This window comes from Stegodyphus dumicola, chromosome 3 (assembly GCF_044657685.1).
Source record: "Stegodyphus dumicola isolate Sdum_Otavi_A_Nest chromosome 3, ASM4465768v1".
Classification (NCBI taxonomy): Eukaryota; Metazoa; Arthropoda; class Arachnida; order Araneae; family Eresidae; genus Stegodyphus; species Stegodyphus dumicola.
Genome location: NC_140770.1, coordinates 117,689,658 through 117,709,131, shown reverse-complemented (window position 1 = coordinate 117,709,131; position 19,474 = coordinate 117,689,658). Strand labels below are relative to the sequence as shown.

Below are 19,474 nucleotides of genomic sequence, written 5' to 3'. Positions count from 1 at the left end.
TTTACCCTTACATACATGGATGACGAAACATGAATTGAATGATTGAAGAGTTAGGTTTGGAGGCAACTTCCCCTTGATAAGTCTGTCTCCTGCCTGCTCAACAATCATTCACTTATGCATTTTTATAAATAACTTTTTTTAGAATTAAACAATTTTTGAAATTTTATATTTATTCATGGGCTTTGATACTTGCACTTGATTTACATATGCTTTCAGAATTTAAATGGTATTGTAGATTAGTTCGTAATTAATGAAAATATCATTTAAATTTATGGTACTTGTATCCATAGCCTTATGGAGATTTCCGGTTATGTTTTTACCACCAATCCTCAAATTCCATATCACAGATTATGTTCTTACTGCATTAATATAAATATTAACAAGACATAGTGCACAATAAAAATTAAACTTTATTTAGGAACATCGCGCATACTCCCCGACAGCCTGCCTGTTTCGCTCTGCTCGCTACTCGTAAGAAAACTTCTCCTCTAGGGTTGCCACACTTATCGGAGGGCGCAAGGCGCGCTCCTTATCGCCATCACCACAGAGTTTCCCCCCAGTTCCTTTAATGGCTATTCAAAGGAACGACATAGGTTATGAAATTATCTCAGAGTATCCGAACTGTCGGGTATTTTTACATGATTACAAAATTAGAATATAAAATTAGAAAAGATCAAAATGAAATTCAATATATAACAAGGTATTGACACATATAATAAACATGAAATAACAAGAAATATGTTAAGATATGAATTTAAAAAAAATGTTTTAAATTGTTATGTAAGAAGCAAGTTTCTTAGGGAAGTGAACATGTCTTCCCGATCTGGTGACAGTTTGTGTCTTAGAGAGTTCGTTTGCAGATTTATTCTGCTGAACTGTCTTTAAGTCTTTATTTGTTTTCAGTTCAGGCAAATTAGAGTCCGAAAGCAAATAGGCTGGTTTCACACGGTCTATAGACACAGTAGATTTCAGACCGTTAACATCAATTGTGAAAGTTTTGTCCGTTCTAGAAAGGACTTTATGCGGACCTGTGTATGGTTGGCACAGAGGTGGCTTTACTCGATCGACACGTAAGTATACATGCGTACACGACTTTAAGGTAGCACTTACGTAACATTTTTCTTGGCAATGTGCAGATGTTGCTATTGGATTCAATTGTTGCATTCTATGCCTAAGATTCGTGATAAATTGTGTGTCATACGGAGATATCTTAGATGACGTTATCATATCACTAGGCAGCTTGAGAGTTGTGCCGTACACCAGTTCAGCACAAGATGACTGTAGATCCTCCTTTACGGCTGTCCGAATACCAAGCATAACAACTGGTAGTGTTTCAGTCCAGTTATTGGTCTCGTGAGCCTTGAGAGAAGATTTTAAATGTCGATGAAATCGTTCAACAATGCCGTTGGACATTGGATGATAGGCTGTTGTTGTGATTCTGTTCGTACCCAAAATGCGCGTGAATTCTGCAAAAAGTGCGGATCTCATTTGAGAACCTTGGTCTGTTGTTATGATCGATGGGCAGCCAAAACGAGATATCCAACAGTTGAAGATGGCTCTGCAAATGGTTTCCGTTTTCATATCCGGGATGGGAATGGCTTCAGGCCATCTGGAGAATCTATCTATTAGAGTCAAAAGGTACACGTTGCCTTCTGATGGAGGTAACGGTCCGACGATATCCATATGGATTTCTGAAAAACGTGCATCAGGAAGAGAGAATGTGCCCAGTGGTGCTTTAGTATGCCTAGTAATTTTCGATTTTTGGCAAGATTCACAGGATTTCACCCAATTTTTGATATGACGTTTCATATCGGGCCATACATAACGAGAACAAATAAGCTTCGTAGTAGCTGCAATTCCTGGATGTGACAGATTATGCAGATGATTAAAGATGAGTCTGCGAAAGGAATTCGGAACAAATGGACGAGGAATGTCCGTTGATATGTCACAAAGAATATTACCATCAGAATATTGGCACGGTTTAAATTCCAGTTTCAAAGATGATGTGTTGTTTTTGAGAAGGTCTTGTACCTCCGGATCATGCCGTTGAGCTTCCGAAAATTTTTTAAAATCCAAAAATGGAGATTTTGTTATGGAATCAATTTCGATTCTTGAAAGAGCGTCAGCAACGACGTTTTTTGAACCTTGCACATGCCTAATATCAGTAGAGTACTGAGAAATAAAATCTAAATGGCGCAATTGTCGAGGTGAACATTTATGAGGGTTCTGTTTAAAAGCGTATATTAACGGTTTTTGATCCGTATAAATTATAAAATTTCTGCCCTCTAACATGTGTCGGAATTTCTTAATTGCAGAATAAATAGAAAATAATTCCCTGTCGTACGCGGACCATTTCTGTTGACTTTTACTGAGTTTCATAGAGAAAAATGCTATAGGTTCCCATGTTTGTTGAGACAACTGCATAAGTGTGCCGCCGATTGCGACGTCTGAGGCATCTACCCAGATGCTTAGCTGGGCTCCGGGAATAGGGTGTCTCAAAAGGGTAGCCTGAGCAATGGCATTTTTGGCAGCAATAAAGGCTTGTTCAGCATTCTCGTTCCAATTTAATTGTGGGGATGAATCCTGAACACGAGAACGAGATTTCTTTTTATTAATATAGCCTTCTAACAATTTTATTAAAGGAGAAAGAATATGTGCTGCTTTAGGTATGAAACATCTATAAAAGTTAAACATGCCTAAAAATCGGCGAAGCTGAGTGAGAGTGGTAGGTTGAGGAAAATCTGAAATACATTTGACTTTGTCAGGAAGAGGTTCAATTCCGTTTTCACTAAGGTGAAAACCTAAGAAATCAATAGATGTTTGACCAAAGGTGCATTTTGAAACATTTATGCAAAGTCCATATTCCTGAAGTTTGGAAAATAAAGCTTTCAAATGCCTGCAATGTTCCTCAGAATCTTTAGAGGCTATGAGCAAGTCATCGACAAAAGCGTAAACGCCTTCTAAATCCCGCGTGACTTCATCTATAAAACATTGAAAAGTCGCAGATGCATTGCATAAGCCGAATTGCATACGGATACTTTCGAATAAACCGAATGGTGTGCATATGGCGGTTTTGTGGATGTCGGCTGGGTTAATTGGTATTTGATGGTATGCCTTAATCAGGTCGACATGACTAAAAATTTTAGTACCGTGCAATGCAGCAGTAAAATCGGCTAAACATGGAATAGGGTATTTGTCTTTTATTGTTTGAGCGTTCAATGCTCGATAATCTCCTACAGGTCTCCATTCCAGACTTCCCTTTTTTGGAACCATGTGAAGTGGGGATGCATAATTGCTGCTCGAAGGTCTCAAATGCCCCAATTGCATCATAGTTTGAAATTCTTGTTTTGCTATTTTTAAGCGATCTGGAGCTAACCGACGAGGTTTTGCAACCACAGGTGGACCTTTAGTTATGATATAATGAACGGTGTTATGTTTAACAGGTTGGTTAGGATCTGGTAATCTAGTAACTGAAGGAAATTCTTTTAAAATTTTGTGATATGGTGTATCACTAAATACAGTTTTTACTGAATAAATGCTTGCATTTTTCACGCAACCGACGGTTTTAAAATGCGTTTTTAAATCTTTGAGACATTTGTTTCTGAGATCAGGCACCAATTCAAAGAAATGGAGAAAATCTGCTCCAAGAATGGGTGTACTAACATTTGCTATAAGAAAAGTCCATGTAAACTGTCGTCTTAATTTGAAATCCAAAGAAAGTGTTTTTTGACCATAAACATGAATAGTAGAAGAATTAGCAGCGAAAAGTGTTTGTTGGGACGAATTCCGTTTTTGAGAATTATTTGCTGGAAGTAAGGACACGTCAGAGCCGGTATCGACCAAGAATGAAAGGTTTGTTCTACGGTCACGAACGAACAGGCGACGTGAAACTTGAGGCAAAGAATAAGTCGCCTCTATTCTTTGCTGGTTTCGTTTCCCTGCCATGAACAAGGTTTTGTACATTTGTCATCTCTACACTTTTTCCCAAAACGTCTATGATACCAGCAAACAGAATAATCTCTCCTTTTGGAATTGCTTCTTTCCTTATTGCGATCTCCGCGATTTGGCGAGCGACCACGAGAAAGAGAAATGCGATCAATACGTTTGTTTAATTTTTCTATTTGTTTAAATAATTTATCCTCAAGAGACTGATCGACTGTGCGAGAAACGGCACAAGTCCCTGGGGTTGGATTTACTTCTAAAATTCTGTCGGCAATTTCTGCAACTTTATCTACAGTTAAATTGGACACCGCTGCCAAAATAGACTGAACAGTCGAAGGCAAACGTTGAAGGAATAATTCTAACATTAAGTTATCAGGAACATTTAAAGATTCTGCTCGACGTTTCATATTTCTAAGCAAATCGGAAGGTTTTCGAGAACCTAATTCTTCTCCAGATAATAATTGGCGAATTTCTTGCTGAGAAGATTCTCCTGAACGATTTATTAACTCAGTTTTAAGCTTTGCATATGGATCAATAGGGTCTGGTTTCATAAGTAAATCCCGTACTAGTGATGCGATATCTGGAGGAAGATGAGAAACTACATAATTATATTTAGTAATGGATTCTGTGATAGGTTTGGGGGTGGCAAGAGCAAAAGTACTTTCACATATAATAAACCATAAAGATGGGTCTGATCGGTTATAAACCGGAATTTGGACGGCATAAACATCAGACATTGTGCAAGGTTTTTAAGCCAAAATAAAAGCAAAAATTTAACTAAAGAAAATGAAATTAAATGATAAGTAGAAAACAGAATTATAAAATGATCTATAATTACTACTCATCTGTGATTCGGAGGATGAAAACCGATGTAATCCATTACTTCTGGTTTGGAGATCTTGAGTGATGGCTTGTAGTCAAAACCGAAAGTGCTTGAGAACTGTTCATACGATTTAACACAGTCCAGGTTACCATTATGGAGATTTCCGGTTATGTTTTTACCACCAATCCTCAAATTCCATATCACAGATTATGTTCTTACTGCATTAATATAAATATTAACAAGACATAGTGCACAATAAAAATTAAACTTTATTTAGGAACATCGCGCATACTTCCCGACAGCCTGCCTGTTTCGCTCTGCTCGCTACTCGTAAGAAAACTTCTCCTCTAGGGTTGCCACACTTATCGGAGGGCGCAAGGCGCGCTCCTTATCGCCATCACCACAGCCTCACCACCACCCCAACCAGGAGATCTCAAACAGATTGCTGATTTTAGAGAGCATTTGCAAATTTGTCGCTGACAAATTTTTTGTCAAACAAATGTGATAAAATCAATAATCATTTTCAAAACACCTGTGCATTAAGAATTCCATACTTAGGCAATCAATTAATGAAACCTAAAAAGCAAGATGTTATTAGCAAGAAAATGTTTTTGAGAAATAATTTTTTGTGCTGCTGTCAATTCCATATACACATGTAATCTGTTTTCACTTAATAAAACATTAGAGAATTGCACATACTATTCGGTATTGTGCACATACCTTGTTGATCACATAAATATTTTTTGGTGACATCATGGTTTGACAAGTAACTATTTTGGTAACCCCTTTGCCTTACAAATATTTTTCATGACTTCTCACTGGAAATGCCAATATTAGAAAGTATTAAATTTACTTTTATAGTTTGATATCAGAACACAATCTACTCATACATTTAACTTTAGCTGGCCAATCTGATGGCAAATATTCTAAAGCAACCTTTCAAAATTATGCAACTTTCATGTAAGTACATGACTAGTCAAGCATCAGAATTAAAGGTACATAAGGTATTTCTCCTGCCTTTTTAGCATGGCTTCGTAGTGTGGTGGTCTGCACTCTGGGTGCGTATTCCAGAGGTCCATAGTTCGCTTCCCGGCGAAGGAATTGCTCATTTTTCTTCTCTCCTGCTTGTACCAACCAGGGAAATTCCCAGCATATTACAGATGATTCCCGAGATGGGACATCAACTGTTCTTGCGGTTTTCGCGGGGAAGACGTGGACACACGTCATTACCTGCTCTACTGCTCTCTGACAGAGCACCTTCGACAGCAGTTCTTTCCGTCCAACTATATCACATATCCTGTGAATAGACTGTTCACAGACTACTACTGCAACAAGGGCATCTTAGAGATAATGAAGCAAATGAATGAAAATAATTATATCCAAGAAACTAAAGATTAATGTAAAATGTTGAAAGGCGGCTTAACCGTCAGATTGCTAGCAATGACTAGAATGACTTCCTGACCCTGTAGTGCCATTAACTTAGTTTGGCAGAACAGGTTAAGTAAAGTGACCATATCTCTCCTGCTTCCAAAAAAATACCTAATGTCTCTACAGTGGTGCCCGAACTAAAAGGTGGTGGATGATGATTCTCAGCACACAGGATTTGGTGATTAGGTCCCCTAAAAACCCCAGTCGCCTTTAAAAGGGGAAGTATATAAGATATTTCTCCTGCCTTCTTATCATGCCTTTGTGGTGTAGTGGTCTGCATGCTGGGCGCATATTCCAGAGAGGTCCGCAGTTTGATTCCCAGTGAAGGCATTGCTCATTTTTCACATCTCTTGCTTCCAAATAACCTAATGACTCTACAGTGGCACCCAAACTAAAAGGGTGGTGGATGATGATTGTCTCCATCCAGGATTTGGTGATTGGGTCCCCAAAAATCCCAGTTGCCCTTTAACCCATTAGCCGCTGGTGTTGCGTTGACGCAACGGTCAAAATAAATGCATATATAAATATAACTACCTAAGATATTTTATACCAGCAGATGATTTTGTGAAGGGAATATTATGAAAATTATTTCTGTAAAAAAATGTTTGCCTTCAGCAATCATTTTGTTTATAATAATTAATCTTAATTATAATTATTTGTTTATAATAATTTGTTTATAATAATTAATTTTAATAAGCAAAATCTAAGCAAAATTTTCAAGAATTGGCATTTTTAAGAGTGATCTATTTTTAGTCAACATCACCGTTTATCAGAACATTACATCAGTCAGATGTTTACATTTGTGTTCGGAAGGAATGGAAAACAGGTGTTGCGTTGACGCAACGTCAATCTCCTTTTCCACTCATTCCTTTCGATGTTCTGATTCATGTTCTGGTTGTTTAAAAATGCCTAGAACGAGGTATCTTGCATTAGAAGAAGCCCTTCAAAGATTTTTTGATGAAGAAACAGATGATGATAATGTTAATATTGACTAGAATGAAACCGATATTGTTGTTGTTCCCCCAGAAATTGCAGTCTAGTGACGAAGAAGTAAGGAATGGCAATGTTTTAAATAATGATAATGATATTTTACTAAATGATACTGCTGGGGAAGTTGAAATTCACATAAGAAGTAAGTTTTAGCCTTCTAAAAGCAGTTATAGTCATACTAAAAAGTTTAAAAAGCAGAAGACTGAGATCTTGAAGTGGATAAAAAAGGAACTGTGTGTTATGTCTCAGGAAGAACATGAAGAAAGAGATAGAAGAGAAATTATAAAAGACAATACACAAGGTAAAACTAGTGCACAGATTTTCGATTTTCTTTTTGGTTTAGACATTTACTCTCTTCTCGTTGAACAGACAAATATATACGCTCAGAAAAAAAAAAAAAAAAAAAAAAGGCCCAGAATTTATTGCATCTGAAGCCTATATGAGAAGATTTATTGGAATATTGCTTACAGGATATCATTCTTTACCTCAAGAAAAATGTATTGGGTCTTTTGATAAGGACATTTCTGTTCCTGTTGTACGAGAATTGATATCACGTTTGCAGCACAGGAATATGAAGCAGAATTTGCATTTGACAATAGTCAAATTGACAATACTGATAAATTATATGAGGTGAGACTGTGTCTAACTTACCAAATATCATCACTTTTTACTACTGAAAATATAAAGTCTCTTTTAGATTCCAGACGCGAGAATGCATTACTCCTTTTGCAAACTCCTATTGAGAGTGTAGAATTAGCCAGAAATAGATCAGCAACAGGAAGACCTAGTAAATTCAGCATTCAAAAACCATTGCATGGAGATGGTAGACATTTTATCGTAAAGTCCATTGATAACAAAGACAAAAGACTTTGTTGTAAAGAGTACCATAGCCAGACTGTTTGTAGATGCAAAGTATGTAATGTAGCTTTACATCATGATTGTAATCAAGCTTTTCATGCTTGAATCTTTCAAATGAAATAATCTGTATTTGTAAAAGAAAAACAATGTATATTTTAATATTAAATTAATTACAAGTAAAGTTATTTGTAGATTTATAAAACGTTATACAGCTAAAAAGTAATCCTGCGCTCCACTCAAAAGAAACATCACACGAGTACAATCCTACTCACTAAACATCTTATTCCGCTGACGTTGCGCGAACGCAAAACTTGCTTTTTCCTCAGGTAAGAGCATTTTTTTTTTTTTTTTCATTTTCAGTGTAAATTTATGTTATAAATGCTTAATTTAATATTTGTTATTATTTTCATGAGAAAAGAAACATTCCTTGTAGTTTTGGCGGTTAATGGGTTAAAAGGGGGAGTACATAAGGTATTTCTCCCACCTTCTGTGCATGCCTTCGTAGTATGGTGGTCTGCACGCTGGACGCGTGGAGGTCCGTGGTTCAATTCCTGGTGTAGGCATTGCTCATTTTTCCCTTCTGCTTCCAAAAAAATACCTAATGTCTCTACAGATAGGCCTTATTTATTCCTGGTTATGCATTCCTTTACCTTATCCTTATTATCTGTCAAAACGACTCCATCTAACAATCATTCATTTAATTTTCTTTCTAGAAATACACTCTGAATATTCTTATGTATAATTTTTAAGTGAAAAGATTTTTAATTAAATACGAGGCACGTCCAGAAAGTAAGTTCCGTTTCAATTTATCTCCGCTGCAGCTCTGCGATCGCAGTTCTGCACATGCGCAGTAGACGCTCTGTATCAAGGAGAAGAAACGCATGCCATTTGGAGATCGCTGTCAGTCACGTATGCTTTGTTGTGCTTGTTTACAATGTAAGTATTGATTGAAAATCCCGCCACCTGTGAAATCAGATCTGTGATTCGTTTTCTGAATGCGAGGAAAGTGAAACCTAGTGAAATTTATCGGCAAATTTGCGATCGGTCCGAAAGTTCAATGACGGACATAGTGATGTGCACGATGAAGATCGAAGTGGGCATCCATCTTTGGTTACAGAACAACTGGTTCACACGATTGATGACAAGATCCATGAAAACCAAAGGTTTACAATTAGTGCTCTCGCTATGGAATTTCCCCAAATTTCACGATCACTAATGCATGAAATTGTTACCGAAAAACTGAAATTTTGTAAACTTTGCTCACGTTGGGTATCAAAGATTCTTGCTGAGCAACATAAAACAAAACGGATGGGTAGTGCACTTCAGTTTTTGACCCGTTATGCTGAAACCGGCGAAGAATTTCTGACACAGATAGTTACAGGAGATGAAACTTGGGTTTCTTACGACACCCCTGAAAGTAAGCGGCAATCAATGGAATGGAGGCACACTTCATCCCCAGCAGAGGTTAAGACGATGCAAATCTTGACACCTCGAAAAATGATGTGCACAGTGTTCTGGGACTGGAAAGGCATCTTACTCATTGATTTCTTACCACGTGATCAAACAATCAGAGCAGATGCTTATTGCGAGACACTTCGAAAATTGCGCCGCGCAATACAGAATAAGCGCCAAGGATTGCTGTCAAAAGGTGTTTTTCTTCACGACAACGCACGACCACACACTGCAAATGTGACGAAAAACCTCCTACAGGGATTTGGCTGGGACGTGTTTGACCATCCTCCGTACAGCCCTGACTTCGCTCCTAGCGACTTTCATCTGTTCTTACATCTTAAGTCTTTCCTTGGTGGTCAACACTTCAACAATGACGACGAGCTGAAAGAAACTGTTTCCAACTGGTTGAAGACACAGGCGGCAAATTTCTATGAAGAAGTTTTACAAAAACTTGTGGCCACGCTATGACAAATGCCTGCAATATTTTGGCAGTTATGTGGAAAAGTAGTTTAAGAGTTGTTGAATTTTGTGCAATAAATAACTTTTCTGTAGTTGTACACAATTTACTTTTATTACCAAACAGAACTTACTTTCTGGACGTACATTGTAAATTACATACTGTTTAGTAAAACTATTTTAGAATTAAAAAAAAAAGTTCTCACCTTATTGTAACATCTTGAAAAATCCAGACTTCTTTAAAATCAGTTCGAAGAAATAAATCCTTTTCAAAGATATGTTCTTCATTTATTGGAATAAAATCTATTTCAGGAACAAGTGGTCTACCTGATCTGCCTGTTTGCTCTATCATAAAAATTTCAAAAAATTGTTTTAAAGGAAAGATTGAATAGAAGGTCCATGATATAAGCTGAATCATTAAATTATTAATAAAGAATTAATGAATCATTGTCTTAAATTTTCCAATAACATACTTTATTTCAGACATAGTTCCCTGATAAGGTTCACATTCATTGGTGCCTAAATAAACAAATATTCAGAATATTTCAAAATATTTTCATGAAAAGTCATAGGAAAAAGAGTAACTAAATTGTGTATTTTGCCCAGCCATGTTTTCATTGGTCCACCTTTTCACTTAAGAAAAGTGTATTCCACACATTACTTGAACATGGCACACAGAATTGTTTTGTGTTTAGAATCTGAGATACCTATCTACCAGCTGAAATACAATAATTTGTACAGAATGGAATGATGTCATATAAGTCTGAAATTGCATTAGAATTTCTGAAAATAATTATAATAATAATGATAATCATGTGATGTGCAACAACTAATAAAAATGACATAACTGTGGAATATTATTGCGGAATACAACTATGGAATATTTTGGCTGTTATTGACCTCCAATATGACTCTCTTTATTATGTGATACTTTTGAAACACAAAAGCTTCAGCTCATGACCTGCTAATAAAAAAAAACTGTAAACCAAATTGTTTAAATTGTGTGGTAATATAAAATAAGGATGTGCAAAAATATGATCAATTATAAATATGGTCTTGCACCTTCAAGAAGTTGTATCCCAAAACGAACATCATAAAGTACATATGCATTTGTATTACAGAACAAGTAACTTCACTTGTCAAAATTCAGATAGCTCTCTATTGTAATAATGCAGAGTAACCTTTAAAGGACACACAATGTTGATAAAAATCAGGCTTGGCAAGTTCCTTCCACAGTATCAAAAATCCAGGAAAAGACGAGCTGGAAGAAATTTGTTTCCACTAAAGTGAAAGTAACCGATTTTTGTACTTATGGCATATTTATATTACCATACCTATATTTTTTCCTGTGTAGCACTATTATATTACTAATTTAAATATTTTCATTTTCTATGGAATTTAAAAAGTCTCAGTTATATGCTAGCAATAACATTTTTTGGTAAGAAATATATAAATATAAATATGAATTTTTGTTAACTTGCTATGTCTTTCACATCTGCAAACTTAGACAGATAATGAAACCTGATTTAATTCATATCAGTAACACGAAAATAATAATTTAGAAAAGTTAGAAAATAAAAGTGGAATAATAATAATAATAATAATAATAATAATAATAATAATAAAAAAAAACGAAATTTAGTTACAAAAATTAATACACATCATAGTAAGAACTGTGTAACAAAACAAAGCATTTTTTTAATTGCATAAAATAAGCTATTTTAAAATATTAAATGGGTAAATTCAAAAGAAGAAAATTTATTCTAATCTTGCTGAATTTTAATCTTGAGTAGTTTGCGCAATAACACATTTTTTTCTACTACACAAGATTTAGCGTATTGCAGACAGCATAAGTAAAGAAAGTTTCTGAAAATGGTGCATTCTCAGCAGTGTTGGCAAATTTCTTCCATGATGTAGAAAATCAGAATTGATTTTTTACTTATTTCAAATAATTATATTTATTATTTTATTCAAATATAACACTACTATATTACTAATCAAGTTATAAGTTTTCATTATATGCATATCTAATTCCATTCGTATGACTGCATTAATGTTTTGTGTAAAATGTAGTTTTTACACTTTCTATGCTATCTGCTTTTGCAACTGTAAGCTTGAATAGATTTTAAAACCAAGAGAAAATTATTTCATTACTTTTATAGCAAAAAGTAACATTTTTTTTTCAAATAAGTTAAATAGTCATTAATAAACATATTTCCTTTTAGGTAGCCAGATGGAATCATCTTTTGGTATGGGTCCAATAAGCAGTCTGCAGATCGATTCTATCTTGCTTTATGGTGATATGATGCAGATAATGACATTTTGTATCTTCTACTTTTATAAATGGAATCTGGGCCAACATGCTATGTTATCTGCTTATTATTAATTGATTATAGGGTTACCACACATCCTTCTTCTTCCAGATGAGTCCATATTTTCAAGGATTAAATAAATGCCCAATGAAGGCTTTTCAAAATCAATACAAATGCCTGGAAACTGAACCTATGGATTTTAATTTCTAAAAATCTTGGCTTTTAATCACAAAAGCAAGCTAAAAATCAATTTCAAGAGAGAGAGGATTGAATTTTAGAAGTAGAGAATGTACATTTCCAAAATGCTGTCAAAAATGCATATGATGATTGCTTGCAATATCTGGATATAAATATATCTAGAGCTATTTAAAAAGTTTCATTGCTTCAGGCAGATGGCATATGAAAAATTCTTGTATGCAGAAACTAAATTCATCCTCAAATACATATAAAGGGTAAAAGAATCAACACTGGAGCTAGCAAACACTTTAGCCATATCTGCAATCTAAAGAAATTTGCAACTATGTACAAAAATGAAAAAAAAAAAAAATTATGTTTTGTTTCATTAAAAAGGTTGAGGGGGTTCAGTACATCAAGCATTCCAAAAGTATCAAATGACAATCCGAGTTCCTCAAAATTATACAATTCTTCTCTGCCATTCCTGCCCATAGTTGCAGTGTGTGAAAGACAATTTTATTTAATTGAAATTCAATGATCGAAAGAAAGGAATCACCTTGCTTCAGAGTCAGTGAATGAATTAAACCAGATAAGTATAACTCTTATCATTTCAGTTGTGTTGCATTCTATTTGAACCTGCTAAAATAATCTAACATTTTAAAGCAAATTAAATCATTAGCATTTGTTACTTAACTATGTTATATAAATGATGTACTTTCAAATGGAACATGAAAGACTGAAATTTGATTAAAAAATTTAAAAAATGCAGTTTTTATTTCTATATGTACTACCAGATTACAATAATTTATGAAATAATTATCAAAATATGAAGCGTATTACAGATCCATTTTAACAATTTGAAACTTTTGTTTATTGTGGGTATGTGCAGTTGTAAGGTGTCAACTTTAGGTTTGGAGAAGTTTCACTGGTACGGTGTCCTTATTTGTCATGTTTATGTTTCAGTGTTCAGACACTGTTATAGTGTCATTCTGAATTTCATTTTTGCAGCTGAGGATATACTAAACCTAATCCAAAAAGGAACATGACACAGATACCCAGATTATCTCAGAAATATTATAAACTTGAACTTTCTTTAAAAACACAACAAAACAATCGTTTTTCAATGGATCCCTTCACATGTAGATATCGACGGTAAAGGCAGACTCACTAGCCAAGAGAGGAAAACTTGTGCCACAAGGCAGCAAGCCACTTCCTTCCGAGTCACTTACAAAGCATATTTTTGAGAAATTAATGCATACTCTTAAATCTGATTAGGCAGCAAAATCAACAGGCAAATCCTGGGCTAACATTCAAGACACATGGAAAATGTTTTGTCAAAAACTACATAAAGAGGCTGTGGCAAACTTCAGACTACAAACAGGTCACGATTGCAAGGCACATCATCTTAATAAACCTGACATCCTTTCATCTAGTCTATGCCAAATTTGCAATTTGGGATCATAAATGCAAAGTATCTTCTAATATACCCAGAACTAGATAAAGAGTCTCAGAAACGTAGTGAGATATGTAAACTATACTGGAATGCCAGAGCTTTCATGGACTCCTTGTAAAGACTACATGTCTTATGTTCTTTTCTACTCGTTGTTTAAATTTTTAGCTTTTTACTCTTGTTCCCATGTTCATTTGTTCTGATTCTTACTTTATAAATGTTTGTTCTTTTTTATTATTTATCATTGTTCTTGTGTGATAATTGAGCTGTTTTACATATTTGGATTCATCTTTTCAATAAAGCCATATGTAACAACATGTTCAAACCCTTTACTCTCCCCTTTCCCAATTAAATTTAAAGAACATATATCCAACTTTTCTCCATCTTAAAACTAAACAGGAATATTATTTTAAATACAGCGATATACAAGCTTTATATGCAAAAATAAAGTAAAATGGTCATATGTAATCCCTTACCATCAACCTTCATTTCTGTAAATCCTCTTTCCAGTGCTTCTAAGCAACAACCCAGAAACGCTCTAGAGCAATTCTTATGCCCTCCTTTCAAATATCGAACAACAATGTTAGTCCTATCTTCACATGATCTGCCACGAGTATCATGGTTCATTCCAAGTGCACAACATTCTCTTTCTATTCCAGTATAAGCACTCACTTCAAAGTATATAGAAGAAAGGCACAGAAAATATTAAAATACTTCACATGAGTAAAAGAAAGATAAAACAGAATTAGCTAAATTTACATACTCATACCATAATTTAAAATGTAAATGGAATTACTACATTTTATGAAGCTAAGTATTTATTATAATTAGTTCCTGTTTCAAAATAATTTCAGAATTTAACTGCTAGATTTTCATTTTCACATTGATTTCTACATGAAAACGGAGTAAAAAAAAAAGAAAAAAAAAAAGAAACCTATTGCAGACTGCCATAATCATTGATGTCACTTCTGTTACTTTTCAAACTTTTAAAAATGCTATTATTGTCCATAACTTTATAAGGTCTTGCATGTGCCCTTTTTATGAAAAAAAAAAAAAAAAGATTCATTAAAAAAGTTTCCTTTTTAGAAAAAACAAAGCGCAGCAGAGTTGAAGAGGAAATGATACATTAACAAAACATAACAATAAAATAATAAAAACTAAAAAGACTTTTTTCCCTCCAAAAAATAAATGAGGACAATACTTTATAATTGGGAAATATAGTCACATCATGGAAAAATTAATTAACCAAACTCAAATTATGCAAGTCTTGCACTTAAATGTAGACTATTTAGTGCTGATTAGTCTCCAGATAGTTCATTCAGAATAGCCAGACCACAGGCAGAAGGTTCTGAATTAGATCTAAACATAAGGCTCGGATCTTTACAGTCTGTCCAATTAAAAATAATCTTTAAGAATTAGGAATCCTTCTATCACTGTTATAATCAGAATGGAACACAACCTGCTCCAAATAGCAGCAGGAAATGTAAAAGCATGCTGAATAATGCAACGGCAAAATAAATTATTTCAAGTCACATTATAACAAATCTCATAGTTCAGTGGAAATCATCCCCAGTTGGTTAAAGATCTAAATAGCTCATTTAGTAGAGTACTTGTATCCAGAAAAGAGTCTGGAAAACTTTAAAAGCAAGCACTACTAATATAAAAGAATCTGAGAAGTCTTAGTCTTTGCCTTATAATCTAGAAACTTAATAAAATGAATATCTAACTGTGTTTGACTTTAAAAGAAATCAGATATTTATACAAATTCTAAGTTGTTAATTCAATTTTAAATTAAAGTGTTCTTATCTAATTTCATTTGCGTGCACTGATAAAATATCTTTAGGATTATCAATAAGCTGATAATTTGTCTATGGCTTCTTCATTTATAACCATTGAAAATAATTTAACAGGATATTTCTTTTAAATTTAATTCAGAAATTTCCTTAAAATAACCTTTTTTTTTATATTTAATCAAATGAGCACATCCTGTAAAATGCTATACTTATTACAAATTAAATACAAATATGCATTTCAGGGACTTAAGAATCGTATACATGATAAAATCTTATAGATCAAGGCTCAATTTTTTCCAGCTAAAAATTTTTGAGTTATTCAGATACTACAATTGATAGCTACATTTGTTAATTACATAAAAATATATTTTCCATTCTTTCCATACTTTTATTTCCTTTCTCTTTGTGCACATCACTGGATACTCATATAAACCTTTGCAAGAGAGATACAATAACGCACAAAAGAAGTAATATCGGCTACGAAATATTTTAACAAAAAATCATTTTTCAGAATTATATTACTCAAAATTTGAAGAAATCTATGAAAAACTTCTAATGAAATTTCAAGATTATCATCACAAACAATTAATATACATTATAATTTAAATGAGCACTGCCCACTTTCTCACGCAAAAGAAGTAATTATTTGTTAGGGTGCATATTTTTTCCCTAACAAAGCATAATAACTTTTTTAATTCTTGACTTTTTAATTTATTTATTATTGTTATATCTCAGTCACAGACTTATAAATTAGTATTAAAATTATACAACTTTTTAACTTCATGAAAAGTTTAAAATTAATAACTTGCAGCTCATGTTAATCGCATATCTCACAAATTTTATATTCAAGAGAAAGCAATAATTACATTCATGTCACTTGACATCATGAAAGAAAAAAATTTCCAATATAAAATATTAATTTCCAATATAAAATATTAGCACAAACATGAAAAACTTACATATGTCAGATCCTATATCCCTTTTTTGCCTTTTCTTTTCAACACAAGATGATGCTAGATTAGAAAAAAAAAAAAAAAAGAGAATAAATTATATTTTTCTTGCATCTAATTATTAATAATAATTTGTGGCAATATGATTAGAAGGTACAAATTTAATTACTTATTTTTATTACTATGTAAAATATTCTGTAAAAAAACAAAGTACAATAATAAACATAGCCAGTGTAATCCAAAATAAAAATTTCAGACACTGCATTAAATAAAAATAATGGAAATAATGGTGATAATATATACTTTATGGTAACTTCTGAATAGTAAAAAGTTCTTTAAGAATAACAATTTTGATTTTTTTCTGTCTGTTGCAGGTAAGATAAGTTTGATGCACATAACAAATCACTGCATTCCCAATTAATGGGGATTAATGAACTGATGTAGAATTAAAGCAGAAAATCATTATTCCGACAAAATTTAGAGAAAAGATAAAACATTATTACTGTGTGCATGGTGAATGTTATGCCAGCTTGTATTGCCAAAAAATATTAAAATGCTTATATTTACTTTAATAATAAAACATCAAAAACAGTTTTGCTTAATTTACTAAAACAAAACGAATGTGCATAAATGCAGCCTATATGAAACAGACTTGTTTTTATTATCACCCACTAAAGTCCTGAACACTGGTAGTTCAGTCTGGAATTGAACGGATTTGCTGCATGGGTGTTTTCATGGTTTTCCCCATGTGTAATAAGTATATGAGCCAGTTGCCCTTAGAAAAACCTCCATGAAGGGATCCCTCCTCTAAAACAGAGAGAGAGCCCTCAAGTGTTTTGCTATAATCAAATAAACCGAATCAACCACTTCTCTCACATATTTTGTTTGACCTGAACATTACACTTAGTAAATGTATTTAGAATCTGATATAAAACTAAAACTCATCATAAGAGCAAACTGGCCCATTGCTGTATATTATGGCTCTAATTCTTCCTGCGCCATTTCAGATAGGCATTATTAAAGATAACCAGTTTTTGCTGCTTTTGAATTTTCTGGGATAAAGGATGGTCTTCTGTTAACAATTTTCTATGACACAAGAGTTCTAAAGGATGCTGCATATTTTTGTTAGCAATTTCATTTATGCTGTGAAGGAAATTATGAGTAGAAACCTATCCTGAAATGCAATTGTTTTCCTTCTGCAACTTCGTCTTATTTCCTAGAAAAAATTTCAGTGTCTCTGAATAGTTTTCAGAAGGTAGATGCTAGAAGATAGATTCTGCTATCTTGCTATTTCTGTAACTGCTTCAGGTAATATGTCATTATTTTCTATTCCAAATCACACTTAGACATAATCCAAACTATTCTGGCTTGATAGGCACTGAAAAGAAACTCTTGTGTCATAGAAAATTGTTAACAGAAGACCATCCTTTATCCCAGAAGTTCTTCAAGAAATATAATTTGTGCAAAGTATTCATCACACCTTCAAGTAATATGTCATTATTTGCATGTCAAAAACATCTTAATCATATTGTGTTGGATAGTGATAATTAATTTTATTTTTTACTTATGCCATGAAAAATAAATCAAATTGATTGGTTACTTTACAAAACATCATTATTTTCGCATAAGTAAAAATTTTTGACACAAGATTATATCAGCATATTAGCACTTGTTTTGGGTGGTATTACAAGCATGATAGAAATCAGAGAATACTGCAAAAATAAATAATATAAAATTGAATTATTAAAATGAAATTCTATGAAGAAAATATGATTAGTTTGCTGCAAAGAAAATGGGATTAGTGCATTGAGTTGCATATATATACACTATAAAGTCTGAAATCTAGATGTCCATTATCCGGAATGATCTAAAATCCAGACCTCAAAGCCACAAACACATTTTTTTTTTTTTTTTTTTTTTTTTTTTTTTTGGTATGCTTAATGCATGCGCATTTGATTTCCATAATAAAACATGTGGAGATATTCACTTAAAAAATCTGATTCTTAGGTACTAAACAAAATACCTCATTATGGAAAAACAATCATGTAAGCATAAATTTGTGAGATTAATAATTTGGCTCTGTAACTGAGTGTCTGCTTGGCATACATCTCAAACCGAAACATTCACCTATTTTATGTCCCCGACTCCAACCTGGCGAGCATTACACTTGGTGATGATCATAGATTTTTAAATGCTCTAAGAAATGTTGACGAGGAAAAATTCAATAAAAATTTCTTTTCACATGTTAAAAATAGATTTTGTTAATGAAACTATAGGCCAAAAGATTACATTTAGTGCTATTTTAATTAAAAATAACTGATATGTTATTCACCATAAACCCAGAAGCAGCAGCAGTGGTAGAATATGTCAGCACCGGACGGCAGAATTTAGGGAAGACAAAATTTTTAGAAATTTGGGGAAGCACTGAGTGGCAAAATTAAAGGATGAGAAGTTTTTATGATGGAAACTTTTCGTAATTGGAAAATATGCACGACCTCGAACATTTAAAGAAGTAACGATTTTCCCCGTTATATATCGTGCAAATAAAAGAGCACAAGCGTTAATGAATGACTGGCTTGAAAAAAATCATATTATACTTAACATTTGAATTCAGTTGGTTTACCTGATGACTCAAAAAAAGTCCTGATTGTAGACAGCTGTTCTGCTCATACTTCACTAAAAGTTTTAGTGAAAGATAATGTATCCATATTATTTTTCCCTCCAAATTGCATGTCTGTCAGTCAACCTATGGATATCGGAATAGTGCGCGCACTGAAATGCAAATATAAAGTATCATTTTTAAAATCCATGTTAAATTTCTTGAATAATGGCAAGACCATTCAAGA

The 19,474-nt window shown here is 33.4% G+C and overlaps 1 protein-coding gene across 1 annotated transcript in view; it reads right to left on the bottom strand.

Moving 5' to 3' along the window:
- The window catches only part of LOC118194875 (A.superbus venom factor 1-like), a 325,092-nt gene that overhangs the window by 178,226 nt on the left and 127,392 nt on the right, over positions 1-19,474 (bottom strand). The window contains exons 16-18 of the mRNA XM_085813226.1: positions 16,638-16,691; positions 14,362-14,556; positions 10,156-10,294 (exon numbers count right to left, since the gene is read on the bottom strand). Coding sequence (XP_085669352.1) covers positions 10,156-10,294; positions 14,362-14,556; positions 16,638-16,691 — 388 coding nt within the window. The remainder of the gene's footprint in view (positions 1-10,155; positions 10,295-14,361; positions 14,557-16,637; positions 16,692-19,474) is intronic.